Source organism: Musca autumnalis, unplaced genomic scaffold (assembly GCF_047663935.1).
Source record: "Musca autumnalis isolate F117 unplaced genomic scaffold, ASM4766393v1 scaffold_1, whole genome shotgun sequence".
Lineage (NCBI taxonomy): Eukaryota > Metazoa > Arthropoda > Insecta > Diptera > Muscidae > Musca > Musca autumnalis.
The window spans coordinates 309,884,382-309,904,052 of record NW_027411644.1 but is presented as its reverse complement, the minus strand read 5'-3'; the positions used below and the strand labels follow the sequence as shown (position 1 = coordinate 309,904,052).

Genomic DNA, 19,671 nt, shown 5'->3' with positions numbered 1-19,671 from the left:
AGGAAGCATGGACTTGTCCACGGAAAACATAATATTGCTGTAAACAGGACAATATCGCACATGCATTTCCAAAGGATTTTCGAACAGACCTTAAACTGCACTTGGACACAAATGTTGAACTTTTGTGGGGGAGTTAACCTAAGGAGAGGACCGATATGGGCCATTGTGGAAGATTAACTAAATTTGGACAAAATGTTAGGAGATCCAAAGTTTAGACCAAATTGGTTAAACCGTTCAAGAGACATTGTGCATACCATTTTAGACACATTTTTGGTGGAAGTACCGGAAGCTGTGGACCGGTATTGCCCATCTTCGCACTGAAACTGAAGTTTGGACAAAATATGACGAAGGCCAAATTTTTGACCAAATCGGTTGGTCAGTTCGAGAATTATCGTGCTCTCCAGCCACTACATTTGGAGTCGTAGGGGTTATTACACCTTTCGGGCTGTTTTCTCAAAATGTATGTACTTATCCTAAAAAACTTTTACCGTCGAAATTGAGGCAGCGGATGCAAGTTGTTTCAACAAAAATCAAAGCGATTCGGAATCAGGTCTTAAAGTGAACTTTTGTGTGATAGGTACCCGAAGGAGTGGACAAATAAAGTCCATATTCGAAACTGATCTATATCTGGTTGTTATATTTGGATATGTAAATTATGGACCAAACCCCTTCAAGAGTTATCGTGCGCACATTTTTGAGCTTTGTGGAGGAGGTACCTGAAGGAATGGACTGACATGACTTGTCTTCAAACTTAAACTATGTTTGGACAAAATATTACGAAAGCCAAATTTTGGACAGAATCGGCAATTCCGTTCGAGATTTATCTTGCACTCTAACCACAACACACTGTATCATAGGGGTTTTTTGCACCTTTCAGTCTATTTTCTCAGGAAGTATGGGCTTGTCCTTGATGAAACTTGTACCGTCGGACAGAGGGGAAATTTGTGTTAAAAGTTGATTAAAAGCCCTAGAAAGCTCATTTATAGTCCGATTGATATAAAATTTTGCACAAAGCATATCTTCTGTATAAGGATTAATCCTATAGAAAATAATGAAAATCGGTCCAGATTTGGATGAAGCTTCCATATATATTCGCATCTGATATGAGATAAAAATGCACCAAAATCACTGAAATTTGACACATGCAACCTGAACTAGCCTACAAAAACATTGAACCAATTTTCAAACAAATCGGTACAGATGTATATATAGTCCCATATACATATCGTCACCATAAATGCCGGAAGACGTAACCGACATGGAAATCGAAATTCGTTTTTTAATGGAATCTGATATATTAAGCTAAAATACATGCTCTGGCAAAATTTCAAGCTTCTACGTTTAAAAATAACGATCCTATTCAAGAAATGCCAATAGACGTAACAGCATACTGTAATTTTCATAGAACACAAAAGGCGTAACCCACATTATTTCAAAACTAAACAGCAGTACAAACAATGTATTCTTTGATTTTTGGAGCAATTATAATGCCGAGGCAGGGCTTATTGAGTTAATGTATAATTTCCACGGAGCGGATTCGGTTAACCGGTTATTTGACCTGAAAGTCCAGGTTCAAAACCCGGTTCTACTGAACCGATTTCTACAAAACGTTTCAAATCATGCTTGATCTTGCACAGAAATTTAACACTGATATCTGGCTAGCCGTTTGCAAAATATGGTCCCAGTAGTTATTTTAGTTTTTGTGCAACAATCTTTTTAGTTGGGGAAGTCAAATTTCATTCGCCAACTTAAAACGAGTTTTTCTTGAAATGTGTCACTCTTTGAGTAAATGAGCGATATGGAAAACAATATGTTAACCGAACAAAAGGAAGGAAAGGTTATTCGGAAGGCAATGCTCGTCTCGATATTGTTCATTTCTCCAAGAGAAAGAACGAACGGAAATATTCAAAATTTGAGGCGTTGATACGAAAACGTGTATATGCTTAAAATTCACGTCGTTCTAGTACAACGATGTATTCTTTAAAGACGGATACGATTAGGCTGTAAGTTTGCAAAATATGGTCTTGTCAACCAACCCATGGTTTAATAGAGATCAATTGATTGTAGTAATCAAATAGGTCCAGAGGAAAACGCAATTTTTTTGTATTGGTTTACTTATACAAAAAGACAGGAGATCCTACAGTCACTGCGAGCATTGCCTTTTGATCCTAGCAGTATAATCTTTTTTAAAACTGATATCAAAGACGACTACAGTGGATCCTTCTCAGATGTACACACAAAGGCTAAAAGTTTCAAAAAAGAAATTTCAACACCTGCAAGACTTAAAACCCTTAATTCCAAGTGATTGTCATTACTTTTAGGACAACATTCCTTATGACAAATCAAAGTTACATTTAAACTGTTACAGATCACTTAATTTATATGAACTATATTTTGTCCATAAATTGACTTATATACAACAATAAATATAATATTCCAGATTTAGTATTGTCTAATACAATTGATTTATAAGTAATTATAGTGTTGGTTGGAATAGACCGTTTACCTAATTGTGGTCCATTGAAATATCAACATCAAGATTGGGAATTGAACCCAACATCGTCAGATTGCTAGTTTAAAGTTCGCTTAACCGCGTAGGCCAATAAACCAGTTCTAATTTGTTTATTATTGTTCATTTATACTAGTTTCTTCAAATTTATACTCAATAAATTGTGGGTTACGTCTTTTAGAATTTCAGAAAAATACAATACCAAAAGACGTAACCCACACAGCTTCTAACATTCTGGAAAAAATTTTAATTTTTTTCCAAAAATATATTTCTTCTCTGTCTTAAAACACGATACTAAAAATTTTCGATATTTTATAACACCGTTTTCATTTTATAACGTTTTTTGCTTCTCCTGTAAAGTTTTATTTTTGTGGGTTACGTCTTCCGGCATTTATGGTGACGAAATATTCATTGGATTGCAAGGTCTTGATTTCGAATTTGAGTTCATCAGTCTTTTACGTTTATAAACTCAGCCTGCCCGTATTGGTCAATATATTTTTCAAGGAATATCTTCTATTAAACTCATACTTGTTAGATTGGGTAGTATGAGATGCAGTTTCAAATAAGTAGAAGATGTTGTTGTTGTTGTAGCAACGCATATAACTTCGTTCGTGTATTATTTCAGTTATCAAATTCCTTGGTATCCAGACTCAAGAATTCTGCAACCTGGACTGGTTGCGTCCATAAAGAATGAGGAGACAGGTGAGTGGGGTTAGCTGAGCAGTTGAATAAATGCAGAGTATCGTGTGGTCCCAATCCACATGTGCTGACGCACCGTTAAAACCTTCGCCTCCTCATGAAGATAGTCCACTGGTGTCATGAGGAGGCACCCTGTTGCAGTCCTCAGGGCGGTATTCTGGCAGGTTTGAATCGTCTTTCACTGTGATGCGCTAACGTTTGCAGACCACGCTGGCGCCGCATAGTTTACCACAGACCGGCCTATTGCATTGTAGGTGGTCAACAAGGTTTCTTTATCAGCACCCCAAGTGCTGCCGGCCAGCGACTTGAGAATCTTGTTCTTACTTCTGATCTTATTGCAAATAGCTGTGGCATGCGCGGATGACTTGAAGATGCTATCGAACGTTACACCCAGTATTTTAGGGTAGTTAGTGGTTGGAATCAGTGCACCATCGACCAATATGTTCAGTGGGAGCCTCATCTCAGCCGTCCATGTGGTGAACAGCGTGGCTGTGGATTTAGTGGCGGATATTTTCATATTCCTCAGATGGAAGAACTGCACTAGGTCAGCTATGTAGACATTTAGCCTATCACATATGTCATCGACGATAGGACCCGACGCCAAGATGTACAATCATCCGCATACATCAGGATCTCTATGCCGTCTGGAGGGTGTGGAATTTTAGAAAGGTAGAGGTTAAACAGTTCCGGAGATATCACCCCTCCTTGGGGAACTCCCTGTTTCACTCTACGGGTTTTGGACTTCTTGTTTCTGAATTCTACAAACGACTGGCGTCCACACATATAGTTGATTACCCAACATTTCAAACATGGCTGGAGATTAGTTTTCTCTATATCCTCGAAAAGCACCAAGAGCCACCCTGACTGTTCGGTCGCACGGCCTTTTCTGTTTCAGTCCTCTACTGATATGTGTGGATATGGCGTCTAATGCTGTTGTAGTACTATGCATTTTCCGAAATCCATGTTGATGTTGGGCAACTGGAAAACACCTTCTCATCGTGGGGTGGAGTAGCGCCTCTAGGATCTTTGTTACTGGCGACAGGAGTGAAATCGGCCTGTACGATTCACCTCTGCTGGCATCCTTGCCAGGCTTCAGTAGCGGGACCACCCTGCCAACTTTCCAGGCATCCGGTACAACATGGGTGGCTAACGATAGGTTGAGAACACTTGTTAAATACTCAACTCCAGGTTCATCCAGCTGCTTAAGCATTACCATCGATATTCGGTGCGGGCCCAACGCTTTGGATGATTTAGCGTTTCGGATGGCATCTGCAACATTGCTCGTCGTAAATTGTGATGGTACCTTCTCGGCTGGAAGAGCTCTTCTTATACGGCGTAGCACACTTCTCTTCGCCCTATCACTTTCGGGGTGCTCTATGAACTGCCGGTTAAAATAACACGCGCACCTCTTTGGGTCAGTTACTGTCACGCCGTTGAAAGTAACAGCCGTTCCGCCATCCTTCCTTTTCGGACTCGAGAGTGATTTAACCGTTGCCCACAATTTACTTATTTCTGCACCAATGTTGCATTGCTTCAGATGGTCTAGCCACTTTTCTGCTTATATTCGCCCACTAGCCTGTTGACTTCAAGAGTACGTTCTCTAACTCTTGGGTCTTCGGGGTTCGTACGACGAAGCTCATCACGTTCATTTGCTGGTCCCGTCGCCTCTGCTGGGAAATTTGGTCTTATTTCGGGTATTCGACCAGCAGGTATGTAGCGAGCGGCTGCTTTAGTGATGATGTCTCGGAAAGTTCTCTCAGCTACCCGAGGATCTGAGGGGGTGGGCAATTGTCTGAAGCGGTGATTGGTAAATTCTCTGAAACCTTGCCAATCAGCTTTCCCATGGTTCAGGAAAGTACGGCGTTCAGAGGTTATGAATTCGGGTGGTCTGTTTACGGAGACGATGATAGGGAGGTGGTCCGAACTAAGGGGTAGTTTACACTATATGTAAATGTCATATGACACGAAATAAAAATAGTCCATATCTAGGAGGCAATCTGGAGACGTAGTTTTTTTACATTTTTGCTGGTGTGGACGCACAGAGTAAATGACGTAAGGAAAATCTCCAATATTGCACAAATTAGCGAATATATAACTATGGGAAATTTCATGTCATATGACATTTACATATAGTGTAAACTACCCCTAAGGGAAATGACGGATTGCCAGGATACGTCATTTATCAGACCTGGTGCCACAATTGTGATATCTGGCGAGCTGTGGCAGTTTCCTCTAATCCTCGTAGGAGCGTCTTTATTCACCGCGCAAAGCGTGGAGCTATCGATTTGCTCTGCAAGCGCTGTCAAAACTCATGATGAGCATTGAAGTCCCCTAGCACCAGACGGTTATTGCCCTCTAAAAGCGAACTAATATCAGGCATATAACGCCGGGCACAGCTATTCATCGGCGGTATGTACACATTAAGCAGCTCTACCTCGGCAGTACCACACTTTACTGCTACCACCATAAACTCCATGTATGGGTCACTAGAGCCAAGCTCAAGCGAGATAGGTCTGTACTGGACAGACTGGTGTATTAGGAAGGCAAGTCCTCCTCCTCCACTTCTTGTGCGATCCTTCCGCAAAACGTTGTAACCATCGCAACGTAAGCTACAGGCGGCGGTGAGCTTTGTTTCCTGGATCGCGGCGACCATGATGTTTTTCCGACTCATAAAGTCCACAATTTCACTGACCTTATTGCGGAGACCGTTGCAATTGAATTGCAGGAATGATGCATTTCCGGGCCGTTGAACAACAACATGTGGTGTTAGATGCTGCATTTGTTGTTATTGTTGGGGAGACTGCGGGAGCGTCTCGTATTCCGACGACGACGTAAAAGACGCACTGGGTGATTTGCTGACGCAGCAAGCATCAACATACCTGTCGCTGTAATCCCGGGTGCTACTAAGGTCAGAGCACCCACGAAAATTCACCCATTCCATACATCCATTACATCTCACCATTGTTGACATGTGGTGGATGCGGATCTGGCAAACGGAACAGATCCATACTGGCCCGGGGTTCATTTCTATCCCGGCACGGGACACGAACACAAATACATAATTGTTGAGGTGACGGACCCTGGTCGAAGATTCCTCCGAGTCAATCCGGTGCATAGAACCGGCCGTCGCGGGATTGAGTTTTTGTTGTAGCTGCGGCTGTTTCTACATGTATGTGTATGTCTTCATTTTATTGATTCGGCTCTGCCTACCTACAAGTTACGAAAGGACGCCACCAGGATAAGATTAGTAGAAAGTGAGAGTGGAGTTAGATGAGTTGGGTTGTTTAAATAGGTGCAGCGTATTATGCGGACCGGTGGCGCATGCAGGGAAGATGTTCTGCGTTGTGCCATCAATCCTCACCCAATAAGAATTGAGGCGGCTACCAAATCTTAGTTCTACCAACACGACTCTCGTTTGCATTGGCAGCTGTGGCGCTGTCCACTGCTACGGATGGTGGGTGATCTTCGAGGACAACATTCACTCTATAGGCTCCTAAAGCCTCTGCGACTGCATCAGTATGAATATCTCTCAACCCTGCCTGATAAGCTTGTTGATTTAGAGGTTATCTTTTGTATTTCTGGTCCTCCCTCTCCAGATCACGAAGATCCTTCCTGACTCCAAGTAAATATTGCATCGACAACAACCTGTTGTGCCGACGCACCTGCAGGATCTTAGACTCCTCATGCAAATGGTCCACTGAAGACATAAAGAGACCCTGTTGCTGTTTTGGCTGGTTTGCAAGTTATCCCATTGCATATCACTTACGTTGGCAAACCACACTGGCGCCGCATAGCTTACCACAGACCGACCTATAGTGTTACATAAGGTTAACAAGTAAAAAAGTATCAGTCGTCTTTGTTGACACAGGAGAGAGTTGACGTGCGCTGGTTGGCCATCGACAGGTTGAGAACTTGATTGCTACCCTCATACACTCCATGTATGGGTCATTAGAGCCAGGCTCAAGCCAGATAGGCCTGTATTGAACAAACTGGTGCAAAAGGAAAGCTAAACCTCACCTCCACTTCTGGTGTGATCCTTCCTCAGTACGTTGTGACAATCACAACGTTTGTTGAGCTTCCTGCACCGTCGAGACCACGATATTCTTACCACTCATGAAGTCCACTATTTCCTCGATATTACCTCGGAGTTCAAAGCAATTAAATTGAACAACAACGGCTAGTGTTAAGTTCTGCGTATGCGGCTGCTGGGAAGAGGAATAATCTGACGACGACGACTCACTGGGGGTTGTGTTCACGCAGTAAGCAGCAACATAGTCCCTGTCGTAGTCCCTCGAATGGACAAGTCCAGAACAACCCCTTCAATGCAATTGAAGGGGTCCAAAGTTCCAAGAGAACTCTTAGATCAACAAACCTATCAATCGGGCTTAAATAGCATTCAACACAGATGCAGTCGCTGATGTCATAAACAACTATCGTGGGAATGCGCTCCTCGGAGTACATATATTCTACGATGAACCAGAGTAGTTTTGGCTCAACTAAGCCAAATTCCCATAGGGCAAGGATCGATGACACGTGCAAAACATGTGCCCAGCATCAACTGCCTGCCGAACCTAATCATTTAACCTCAGTAAATCTGTGGGGACATCTCATTGAAACAGCCACATTCCTAGAACTGGAGATAGAATCAGAGCCAGTTGATGAAACAAACCACAGTAGTTTTATCACGCCTATAGGGCACGCCCAATTTCCTACTTCCCTGCCAAACCTAATCAATAAACTCCAGGTCTGTGTGGCTACATGCCATCGAAGCAGCCAGTAAGCAGAGGAATGAAAGTACAAACATATAATAAAAACACAATTACAACAACAACAAAGCACAATAGTTTTGGCTCAACTACGCTCGAAATGGTGCAGCCGTCTGAATTTCTATAGGGCAAGGATCGATAACGCAGTGCAAAACATCTGCCCAGCATGCGGCACAGGCCCGCACGACACACTGCACCTTTCCAACTGCCCTGTCAAACCTACTCAACTAACTGCAGTAGTTCCGTGGTTACATTCCATCGAAACAACTACATTTCTAGAACTGGACAAAATACCCAGAACCAAGTTGGCGCGATCCCGCGTTTTAAGTCGCCCGCCGTGGAGTCAATCAGCCACATTCCCTTGTCAGATGTTATACTATTTCAAAATGTTACATTAAAATGTTCGTTTTACATAGAGAAGTGACATAGAGAATGCAATTGGTTACAAGAATATTTCGCCTAAAAGTATGCTACGTTGTTTATTAAATGTGAGTTTGCCTTGGCAAGTTATTTGGCAAAAAATTGTTCCATTAATACAAAACAATTTAATTGAATAAAAATAAGTCTTACTTATGTATATATGTAACTCCTCCATTATCCCTTTAAATATATATTTTAATATTAATTAGGAGGGTTGGCGTTTTTAATTTGGGATGACGACTTCTATTTTGTTTTTCAAAATAGTCAGGCTTAATCCCATAGTCGTTGTTTTTAATATTAATTGTAAAAATATATAAAATATCCATTATAAAAACACGTCTTATCTTTCGTATTTTCTCTTTTCTTTTTAGTCTCCAATGAGCCATCTTTTGGAGAAACCAAATATTGCGATGCCCATTAAGACTACTAGTGGTCAGCTATCAACAACAGCAGCCGCCGCCGTAACAGTTACCACCAATGCCAATTTAAATGCCACCAATACAGCAACAACAACAGCAGCTAACACAACCTCCAAACAAAATGAAAGCACATTTTCCACTCAGGAAAAAACAAAAGATGTTAAGGGTAAGATCCGCACATTGGATGATATAGGCAACCATTAAGAATTTGAATAATGTGTTTCTCTTACACCCAGCTAGTACAAATTTTGATGCCGTCGTGACGAGTTTAACAGCCGGTGCGGCGGCTGGAGCATTAGCCAAAACAGTTATTGCGCCTTTGGATAGGACGAAAATAAACTTTCAAATAAAGTAAGTCTGCCCAACTAATATATTTTTAACTAATTTTGTAATACTTTGTTTCAATTTCAGCAAATCTGCAAGATATTCCTTAAACGGTGCCATTGTATTCCTCAAACAAACCTATGCCAAAGAAGGTGTATTGGCATTATGGCGTGGTAATTCTGCTACCATGGCTCGCATTGTGCCTTATGCTGCAATACAATTTACAGCCCACGAACAATGGCGTAAAATTCTGTCGGTCGACAAAGATGGCACAGAGTAGGTTGAGACAAAAAACAATGAAAAAACAAATTCCCAACCAAAGTATATCCACACTTTTAAGTTTTCAAAGTTTTTTCCATGTCTTATTTGGTAAACTAATCCAAATTCTTAACATTTTTTCTTTACATTCTTTCAAAATTTTGGCTGTGTTGTGCACAGTACCAAAGCAAGGCGTTTTATTGCCGGTTCATTGGCGGGTATTACATCACAGTCCTTGACCTATCCTTTGGATTTGGCAAGGGCTCGTATGGCTGTTACAGACAAATACACAGGCTACAAGTAAGGACCATCTAATTATCCCCTTGGTATATTAAGTTGTTTTATGTGGAGTTGCTGTTTTTGTTTACTTACAGAACATTGCGTCAGGTATTTGTTAAAATTTGGATAGAAGAAGGACCACGAACGCTGTACAGAGGTTATTGGGCAACTGTTTTGGGTGTAATCCCATATGCTGGCACATCATTCTTCACCTACGAAACATTAAAACGTGAATACACGGGTAAGTAAAAATGGTACACAAAGTTGTTTTTCTTGGGAAATCAAGTAAAAAAGTATCAGTCGGCGTTGTCGACAGAGATATACCCTCAGCCTATGTGAATTGAAACTTTCATCTACGAACAGATCGAATGTATTTAGGTCTTTTCAGAATTCTGTGGCCCTTTTTGGACATTTGAACTTGCCGACAAAAATGTGGATTAGGACTAAAGGTCAAAAGTGTTGCGGAGGAGGTATTTGAAGGAATGGACCCGGCACAGTCCATTATGGAAGTGGATCTTATTTTAGTAGTCATATCTTTTCGATAGATATCGCGCCCACTAGTCATTTCAGTGGGTCATCGTATAACTTTTGGACCGGTATGCTAGGAAGCATGGACTTATCCACGGAAAACATAATATTGCTGTAAACAGAACCACAGCCAATAGCATCTGCATACATTTCCAAAGGATCTTCGAACAGACCCTAAACTGCACTTAGACACAAATGTTGAAGTTTTGTGGGGGAGTTACCCTAAGGAGAGGACCGATATGGACCATTTTAGAAGTTAAATTAAATTTGGGCAAAATATTAGAAGATTCAAAGTTTGGACTAAATTGGTTGCCCCGTTTAAGAGATATCGTGCATACCATATTAGTGACATTTTTTAGTTTCAGTTCGAACTGAAACTAAGTTTGGCCAAAATATGACGGTTGATCAGTTCGAGAGTTATCATGCTCTCCAGCCACTACATATGGACTTGCCCCTGAAAAAACTTTTGCCGTCGTAATGGAGGCAACGAATGCAAGTTGCTTCAAAAAGATCAAAGTGATTCGAGAGCATGTATTAAAGTGAACTTATCCGAAAATTTGTGTGGGAGCTACCCGAAGGCGTGGACAAATATAGTCCATATTCCAACCTGATTTATATCTGGGAGATATATTAGGATATGTAAAGTATGGACCAAATCGGTCACTCCCTTCAAGAGTTATAGTGCGCACAATTTTTCCGAACATTTTTCCAACAATTTTGTGGATGAGGTACCTGAACCGGAGTGGACCGATATGGCATTTCTTCGAACTTAGGCTATGTTTGGACAAAACATTACAAAATCCAAATTTTGGACCGAATCGGTTGATCCGTTCGAAAGTTATCTTGCGCTCCACACGGTGTCATAGGGATTTTTTTGCACCTTTCAGGCTATTTTCTCAGGAAGAATGGACTTGCCCCTGATGAAACTTGTACCGTCGTATGGGGGACAGTGAATACAGGTTGATACAACAAAAATCAAAGCGATTCGAGAACAGGTCCCAAACTGAACTATTCCAAAATTGTGTGTGGGAGGTACCCGCAGGAGTGGACCATATTGGAACCTTATCTAAGTCTGGCAGAAATTTCAAGATGTACAAAGTATGGACCAATTCGGTTACTCCCATCAAGAATTATCGTACGCACAAATTTTCCGAACATTTTCGAACTTTTGTGGGGAAAGTACTGGAAGGAGTGGACCGATATAACCCATCCTCGAACTTAAACTAAGTTTGGACAAAATATTACGTAAGCCAAATTTTGGACCGAATCGGTTGATCCGTTCGAGAGTTATCGTGCGCTCCAGGCAGACGGACGAACATGGCTAAATCAACTCCAAATTGTCTGAAACGGATTTCGTCCAAACATACTTGAGGTCTAAAACCATTATTTCGATGATGCACATTTTGCCCGTTTGAAAGTGTATATACCCTGTTAGCATAAATGCTGAGGGTATAATAAATGGGATTTAATAATGGGCAATGCTTCTGACAACTGGCGTTCTTCTTCTGCGATGCATGGATATGGCCTTAGAGTATGAAACTGCATCAGTTTAAATACAATCCGAACCTGACTGATAGGTCCGTTGATCTACAGGTTCCTGTTCTAATATTTGTCCTCTCTTTGGAACATAAAAAGGGAGAAACCTGTCCACAAAATTGTGACAGTGATGAAGAACATGTCGTTAGGCTTATGCACCCGTAAAATCCTCCTCATGGCCCTCCTCGTAAACATTGTTGTTGTAACTCCATTGTTATACGGTCGAACTTCTTTATAACAAACTTGGGTTTTCGGTTAGCAATGTGGCTGCATCAATAGATTGTAACACCAAAGTTATTGGTGTTAGTTGAACAGGTTATGCAGAGTAGTTGAAAAGGTTCCACGGTGTCTTGGGAGCCTGTACATAGTTGAGCAAAACTACTTTAGTTTGTATTGGCAGCTGACATTCTTCAGCTACGATGGATAGGGATGTAGTTCGAGAACCTCAGTTCGCACGGAATGTGGCCGTTTCGATGGGGTGTAACCACACATCTACTACAAGTGTGTTTTGCTAGCCTGTATCGCATGCTGGGCAGATGCTTTGCACCCCGAGCGTCATTGAGCCACAACTACTCTGGTTTGTCGTGTCAGCTTACGCTCCTCGGCTGCGATAGAGAGGAATGTTTTCCTAGTACCAATTGTTTATTGCATCTGCAACTGCATTCGAACCTGCATGATAGGCTTGTTGATGGGATGTAACCACAGATCTACTGGAGTTAGTTGACTTGGTTTGGCATGACAGTTGAAAAGGTGCAGTGTGTCGTGCGGGTCTGTGCCGCATGCTGGGCAGATGTTTTGGACGGTTTCATCGATCCTTGCCCTACAGGAATTCAGACGGCTGCACCATCCAGAGCGTAATTGTGCCAAGACTACTCTGTTGTTGTGGTTGTATCACAGAAACCCACGTGGAAGCATAGGTTTGATGCTGGGTTGGCTGCCGCTGGCCGAAACATGGCTGGTTTCGGGTCAATCCGGTACGAAAGTATCCGCTATCGTGGGATCGCCAAGACTACTCTGGTTTGTTGTGGCAGCTGACTCTCCTCAGCTGCGATAGATGGTAGATGTTCTCCGAGGACCGCATTCACACGACAGTTGTTTATAGTACCTGCGACTGCATCCGTGTGAATGTTATTTATTCCTCCGTGATACGTTTGTTGATCTAGGGGTTCTCTTAACGTTGGCATGTCGGGATGGGTGTCTTATCGAACATATGGTGATTAGGATGGCCCTCATGATAACACCAGAGTAAATACTACAAAGAAAGAATGCCATTGTGTTGCTGTACTGGGAAAACTCTTTGTCTCCTCATGTAGATGGTCCGCTGTGATGTGGTGAACAGAGTGGCGGCAGATTAAGTGACTGATATTTGCATATTCCTCGCGTGGAAAAATGTGTGAGATCACTTCAATAGAAGTTCAGTCTATCACAAATGACATCAGGGAAGCTATCTGATGCCAAGATCGTACAATTATCCGCATACTTAAAGATCTCAATACCGTATGGAGCGGAGTGGAATACAGTTCCGGAGATATCATACCTACCTTGGGGAACTCCGTGTTTCATTATACGGGCTTGGACTTCTTATTACTGAATTCCACGTACTACTGGCGTTAACACATATAATTGATTACCCAAGGTTTTAAATTTGGTCGGAGGGTTGTCTGCTTGATGTCCTCAATTACTTGACAGTATCAAAGGCTTTTGATAATTCAAGCGTCACCATCACTGTTATATAACACGGCTTGCTTTGGTGAGTCCTCGACTAATATGTGTGGAGATGACGTGTAGCGCTGTTGTCTTGCTGTGTGCTTCTTATGGAACCTATGCTGATGATCGACAACTGAATAGCTATTTCTGGCGCTGGGGAGGTTTAAAGTCTCAAGGGTCTTTGCTACGGGCGACAAAAGCGAAATCGGTCTGTACAATTCATTTTTGCTGGCAAACTTGCCCGAATTTAGTAGCAGAAACACCCTGCCCATTTTCCAGACTTCGGGAACGATGTGGGTGTCTAGCGACAATTTGAGAACTTTAGTGAGATATTCGGCACCGACGCATCCAGTTGTTTTAGCATTACCATGAGATTCCATCAGAGCTCAACTCTTTAGATGACTTAGTGTTCGTGATGATATTCGCAATATCGTCCGTTATAAATTGTGGGGGTTCATCCTCGGCAAGAAGGGATCTAAGGGACGTGGTTCTCTTCTCTACGTCCTTTCAATCTCGGTTTGCTCGAATTCTTCCTGGGTTCGAGAGTGACTTAACCGTTGTTTACAATTCACTTATTCCGGCTCCAATGTTGCAATTCATCAGATGATTTAGCAACTTATTTCGCTAATGCTCAGCGAACCAACCTTTTAACATCCAGTGTCAGCTCCCTGACTCTGGGGTCACTGGTGTTGGCACGACGAAGCTCATGACGCTCATTTGCAAGTCCCACCGTTTCTGCTGAGAAATTTGGTATATAGAAAGCGGCTGCAATTTTGATGATGTCCCGGAACATCCTTTCTGCTAATCGAACATCAGAAGGGGTGGGCAGTTATCTAAAGCAATGATTGCCCTCTGAAACTAGACCAATTTGCTTTCCCATGATTGACGAAAGTGTGGCGTTCAGAGGGGATGAAATCGGACGGACTGTTGATGAACACAATTATGGGTAGATGGTCTAATCCAAGGAAAATGACGGGTGCCATTTGTCAGACCAGGTGACACGATGATTATGTCTGGCGAAATGTGACACTCTCCGCTAATTCTGGTAGGGCCTTCCTCATTGACCGTGCAAAACATAGAGTTATGAATGAGCCGAGCCAACGCTTCTTTGCTCATTACCTAGGACGGAACTCATGATGAGCATTAAAGTCCCCTAAGACCAGACGGTTATGACCCTCCAAAAGCGGGCTAATGTTGGGCCTATAACCTGGAGTACAGCTATTTATCGATGGGATGTTGCGTTCAGCAACTTTACCTCGGCAGTTCCACACCTGCCTGCTACCCCCATACATTCCAAAGCCAGGCTCAAGCGAGATAAATGTGTATTGAACAGACTGGTGAAATAGGGGGATTAGCTTCCCCACATCTACTTCTGGTGCAATCATTGAACCCTCACAACGATGTAAGCTGCAGTTGTTGTTGTAACATATACAGGTAGATATTGTATCGGGAGAAAAGAAAATAGAAAATTTGAAATTAATAGGTGGACATCTAAGCATCCACATCCAGTCCTAGGAAATGTGCTGCTTCAACTGGATGTGTCCAAAGTGACTCCGGCATCAGGTCAGTCGGAAGTACAGGACACGCGAAGAGGTGCCGTGTGATGTGTGGAGATTAGCCACATTTTGGGCATGAGTCTGCCATCTCAGGATTCAGCAGGGAGAGGTAACTGTTTAGGTACCTAGAGATGCCAGACCGAAGTTGTGACAGTATTGATCTGGTCTTTCTAGGTAGCACCCTCTCATCCTCGCTTATGGGAGGTGGCCTTCCACCGAGCACAACAATGCTCGTGTATGAGGAGCTATGGTTGTCCACGGTCGTTGTGTGAACCTGTTTGAGAGCGCTTTGATTATCATCATTTGATGGATTATGGGGGATTGGGGGAATGTTAGGGAGTTCCTTACGAAAATCTGATAGGCTGGTGTCTTTCGGATGGTGGTCTGTTGCAGCTCACATGGTTGGGGTGGTCAAGTTTTTGGCATTTAATTGTGTGTTGCCCTGTTAGCAGGGTACAGTGTGGATTCACCGGGAGAAGCTTAGCTTCATGGTGGAGGTGGTCTTTGGGTGCCTTGGAGTGGCACCCTGTTGGGCAGTGTTTTGGACCGTTTGTAGGTTCTTCCACTGCGTATCGCTGATTCCTGGTGTCCATATAGGGGCTGCATAGTCTAGAAGGGGACGACCTATGGCTTTATAAGTGGTCCGGATGGTCTCCTTGTCTTTCACCCATATGCTGCCCGAAAGAGCTTTGAGGATTTTTGTACTATAGTTGATTTTTCCTCTTTTATTAAATGTCTTCAATAGTTGAAGAACACCTCTCCTAAAATATTTATGACATTAAAAGTGTTCCATTATAAGGTATTTATTAAATTTTATCCTCCATTGTTTTTCTAGAAATGACTGGTAATAGTAAACTAAATACTCTAACATCACTGGCATTTGGTGCGGCAGCTGGCGCTGTGGGCCAAACATCAAGCTATCCATTGGACATTGTTCGAAGACGTATGCAAACAATGGGTGTAACCAAAGATGGACATAACAAATATCCCAGCATATATGTGACGTTAAAGACCATTTATAGGTAAGCACCTAGAGGATTCTTTAAAATTAAAGCAACTATTTTTTATTATTTTTTTTTTTAATATTTCGCTTTCTTATATCATTTACAGAGAGGAAGGTATTAAAAATGGCTTTTATAAGGGTTTAAGTATGAACTGGATCAAGGGTCCCATAGCTGTGGGTATTAGCTTCTCGACATATGACTTCATCAAGGAATTGCTGCGCGATTTATTTCACTTGAAACGGGGACGGGAGGGTATCAGCACTCATAGTAATTAATATGCAAATCTATAACTACTACTACTTATTATACACGTCCGCCATAAAGTTCATTTGCCCAATCTATTACTATGTACTATTATTATTGTAATTTTGTTGTTGATTTATTAGTTTTTAAGAAACAAGAAAAAATACCTAAGTAAAACAAACTAAACTTTAAAAGTTTTCTTTTGTAAAATTATGTCTTCTTAGTTAGTCAATTAACTTTTTTTTATCTTTCTTTCTTCCCATTTGTCTTAACAAAATCATTTGAAAAATGTCGTTAGTTAGGAGAAAAACTCCTAGGTAAATTTGTTTCACATCTTTCAAAGTCCTTTTCTCTTTAGAAACAATTCTTTTAAGTTGTGTATATATTGTTTTATTTCTTGTCCCAGTTTCCCCGCCCCTTTTTATTAGTTAAATAAATTGTCATTTTGTACCTTAGCATTGGAGATTCATTTAAAATATGTTGTAATTTTTTGATCACCTCACCATCCATCTGCAGCATTCACACATTCACCAAGCCACCACGCACAATGTGAGACAATAATATTTCAAAATTTTTTATTATCCTCATTTTGTATTTACAAAAAAATAACATTTACAAAAAAAAAAAAAAACAAAAACGAGAAAAGAAGAACTTATCCCGAAATTGTAAACATTTTCATGTTTTTTGATCATGAATTTACACATGCAAATAAATACACATATACATACATAGATTTACATGATATTTCGAAATTCTAAGAATTTATTAATGCTATTTTATAAACCATATTTGTAACGGTTTATATTATTAGCTGCAAAAAACAATATGGAAATATAATTTATGATTAGAATAGAAAAAGAGTTTTTCGACTTTAACAATACCAACATCAACTTCTACTACTACTACTATTACAACAACCACTACTACAACTACTACATAACCTATATTTCGCAAAGAAGTGAAAAATATTGTCTATTATATAATTGTGATTGATAAAAATATGATTTTTTATTATTACTATTTAACTATATATAGGATATATTAGTATCTGTAAAACAACAAAACCAACAAAATAAACGTGTGCTTAAATTGTAAATAATAATAAAAAACAAATTGTTATTAAATATATAAAATGTTTGCAGTTTATTTATAAAAAGTTGAAATGTAATGAATTGTTGTATGTATATAGCAAAAATTATAATTTCAAAATTCACAACATTTAGGTTAGGTTGAAAGTTAGATCAAATTTTTTGTCATTTTAGGAATTCGGTGTTCTTGACAAAACCTCTTAAATTTGTTAACTCGTTTGACTTGATTTGGTTATGTTTCTGAATTGTGTCGTTGCACAGGAGCTGTTCCATCGATATACATGTCTCTGGTCATACACGTACATACATGCCTCCACATGCACACAGCCCCCAGTGAGACGTCGTTAGATTACCCGACTCCCACGCAGTCCCCCAACAGCAGAGCCAACGCAGCAATTAACACCATTCCTTGCCGTTCCAATACCCTGAAAATGTGTCTCTTTTGCAATTTAATTGCAATGGAATCCGAGGTAAGATCAAAGAAATAGTGCACATTATGAATCAGAACAATATCATGGTCGCGCCGTTGCAGGAAACAAAACTCAACAACAACTGCATCTTACAGTGTTGTGATGTTGAAAGAAAAATTGTTGATGCTGTTCAAAAAAAAAAAAAAAAATAATAATAATTTAGAAAATTTCATAGCGTGTGTGTGAAAAAACAAAATCCTCAGGCGCATAGCCTGATACAGAAGACGAAGGAGGCATATTGCGAAACTTTGTTTCTTTTGCAGCCTTAAGTTTTGCTGATACGGTTCGAGTAGGAAGACCGTAAAATAACTGCCAGAGTCGGCGTTAATTTATTTTTCCTAGCACAAATCAACTGCTATTTGCATGAGTTCATCAGGATAATCCTTCCTCCTTGCTTTTTGCCTATCCCCATTCCCTGTTGTATTTCGCTTCCTCTGCGTCCTGACTATAGCTTCCTGCAGCAATGCACTTACATGTTCCTGATCCTGAAGCTCTGGTTGGTGGTGGTGAACGTCTGGTTGTGGCTGGTGAACCTATGGTTGTGGCTAGCGAAGCTCTGGTTGTGACTGGCGATGCTGATGGGTGGTGAACCTCTGATGGTGGCTGGTGATGCTCTGGTTGTGGCTGGCGAAGCTGGTGGGTGGTGAACCTCTGGTTGTGGCTGGTGAACCTATGGTTTTGGCTGGTGAAGCTCTGGTGGTGGTTCGTGAAGCTCTGGTTGTGGGCCTACCGCAGGTGGGGATGAATGCATTGTCACGTGTCTAGAAAATTTGCAGAACTTTTATTTTTTTATTAAAAAATTAATAAGAACCTAATAAAATGTACTTACCTCTTGTATAGGTATTTTCCTACGTATGGATGTTGTTGTCCTCGTAAGCACTCCATTAATGGTTTCAGTTCTTCGTTTAACTTCTGAAATGATAGATGATATAGAATCTTTTATATTCCAACAGATATTACCCTAAATTTTTAAAAAAGTTTAAAATGCGATTATTTCAAAACGGAAAATGGGTATGGAACACTTAAGCATGACACCGAAGAAATTGGCAAATCGATTACAAAATATTCGATTAGTCTATGCAACATGTCGATTGTTTAAAGTCGACCCAGATCCCAGACACGAAATCTGGAAGAAGTGGAGTCGTCGTACCCAAGGCGGCAGATGGGCCACGCCGATTCGACGTAAATTAAATTATAGGTCGATTCCGTATTGCGAGGCGAGTCATGTCGCGTCGTCTATTGTCTCTGTGACAAAATTTAAAAAATGCACTACGTAAAGCGTTGGAAAATAGTCGTCGATAACAAGTTATCGGTGATGTAGCGGAGCGTTGTTTGTTTTATGGGCCGATTCCGTACAGCGAGGCGAGTCATGTCGCGTCGTCTATCGTCTCTGTGACAAAATTTAAAAAATGTACTACGTACAGCGATAGAAAATAATCGTCGATAACAAGTTATTTTTATTTTATTTTTATTCGTTAGTAAAAATGTACGGCGACAGCTAATTTGTTGTCGCCGGAAAATGAACATTTCGGCGACAAAATTTGACGACGTCAGGCGATATTGCCATACGGAATCGAAAAATTGCATTTGGCGACGCGACACGACTCGCTGTACGGAATCGGCCCATTAATTTCAATAAATTAGAAAAAAATATCAGAACAAGTTGTACACAAAAGTTATAGTTTTCTAAAATGATAAGCTCAGTGGAACTATTTTTTGATGATAGTGAAGAAGATATAGTTAACGTAGCATCTATCAGATGACACTTAAGAGATAAATCTAATCCTTTTGAGTTTGTTTGGTTTCCAACATTCATCAAAATATTTGTTAATTTCATAGTGGTGGCATTAAAAATGACTTCAGAA

General features: G+C 40.9%; 1 protein-coding gene and 1 long non-coding RNA gene across 8 annotated transcripts in view; one reads left to right on the top strand and one right to left on the bottom strand.

The window, feature by feature from the left end:
• The window catches only part of DPCoAC (dephosphocoenzyme A carrier), a 48,100-nt gene extending 30,719 nt beyond the window's left edge, over positions 1-17,381 (top strand). For all 7 annotated transcript variants that reach the window (XM_073962209.1, XM_073962210.1, XM_073962204.1 and 4 more), the window contains 7 exons: positions 8,766-8,979; positions 9,050-9,164; positions 9,225-9,413; positions 9,576-9,695; positions 9,770-9,915; positions 15,837-16,023; positions 16,112-17,381. In XM_073962209.1, the coding sequence (XP_073818310.1) occupies positions 8,772-8,979; positions 9,050-9,164; positions 9,225-9,413; positions 9,576-9,695; positions 9,770-9,915; positions 15,837-16,023; positions 16,112-16,280 (1,134 nt within the window). In that variant the 5' untranslated portion in view covers positions 8,766-8,771 and the 3' untranslated portion in view covers positions 16,281-17,381. The remainder of the gene's footprint in view (positions 1-8,765; positions 8,980-9,049; positions 9,165-9,224; positions 9,414-9,575; positions 9,696-9,769; positions 9,916-15,836; positions 16,024-16,111) is intronic.
• Positions 17,382-17,677: 296 nt separating this feature from the next.
• Positions 17,678-18,676, bottom strand: LOC141391428 (uncharacterized). Its single transcript, XR_012409647.1, has 3 exons — positions 18,636-18,676; positions 18,280-18,584; positions 17,678-17,932 (listed from the first exon to the last, which is right to left on the bottom strand). It is a non-coding gene; the product is annotated as an uncharacterized lncRNA (long non-coding RNA).
• Between the last annotated feature and the right edge of the window lie 995 nt (positions 18,677-19,671).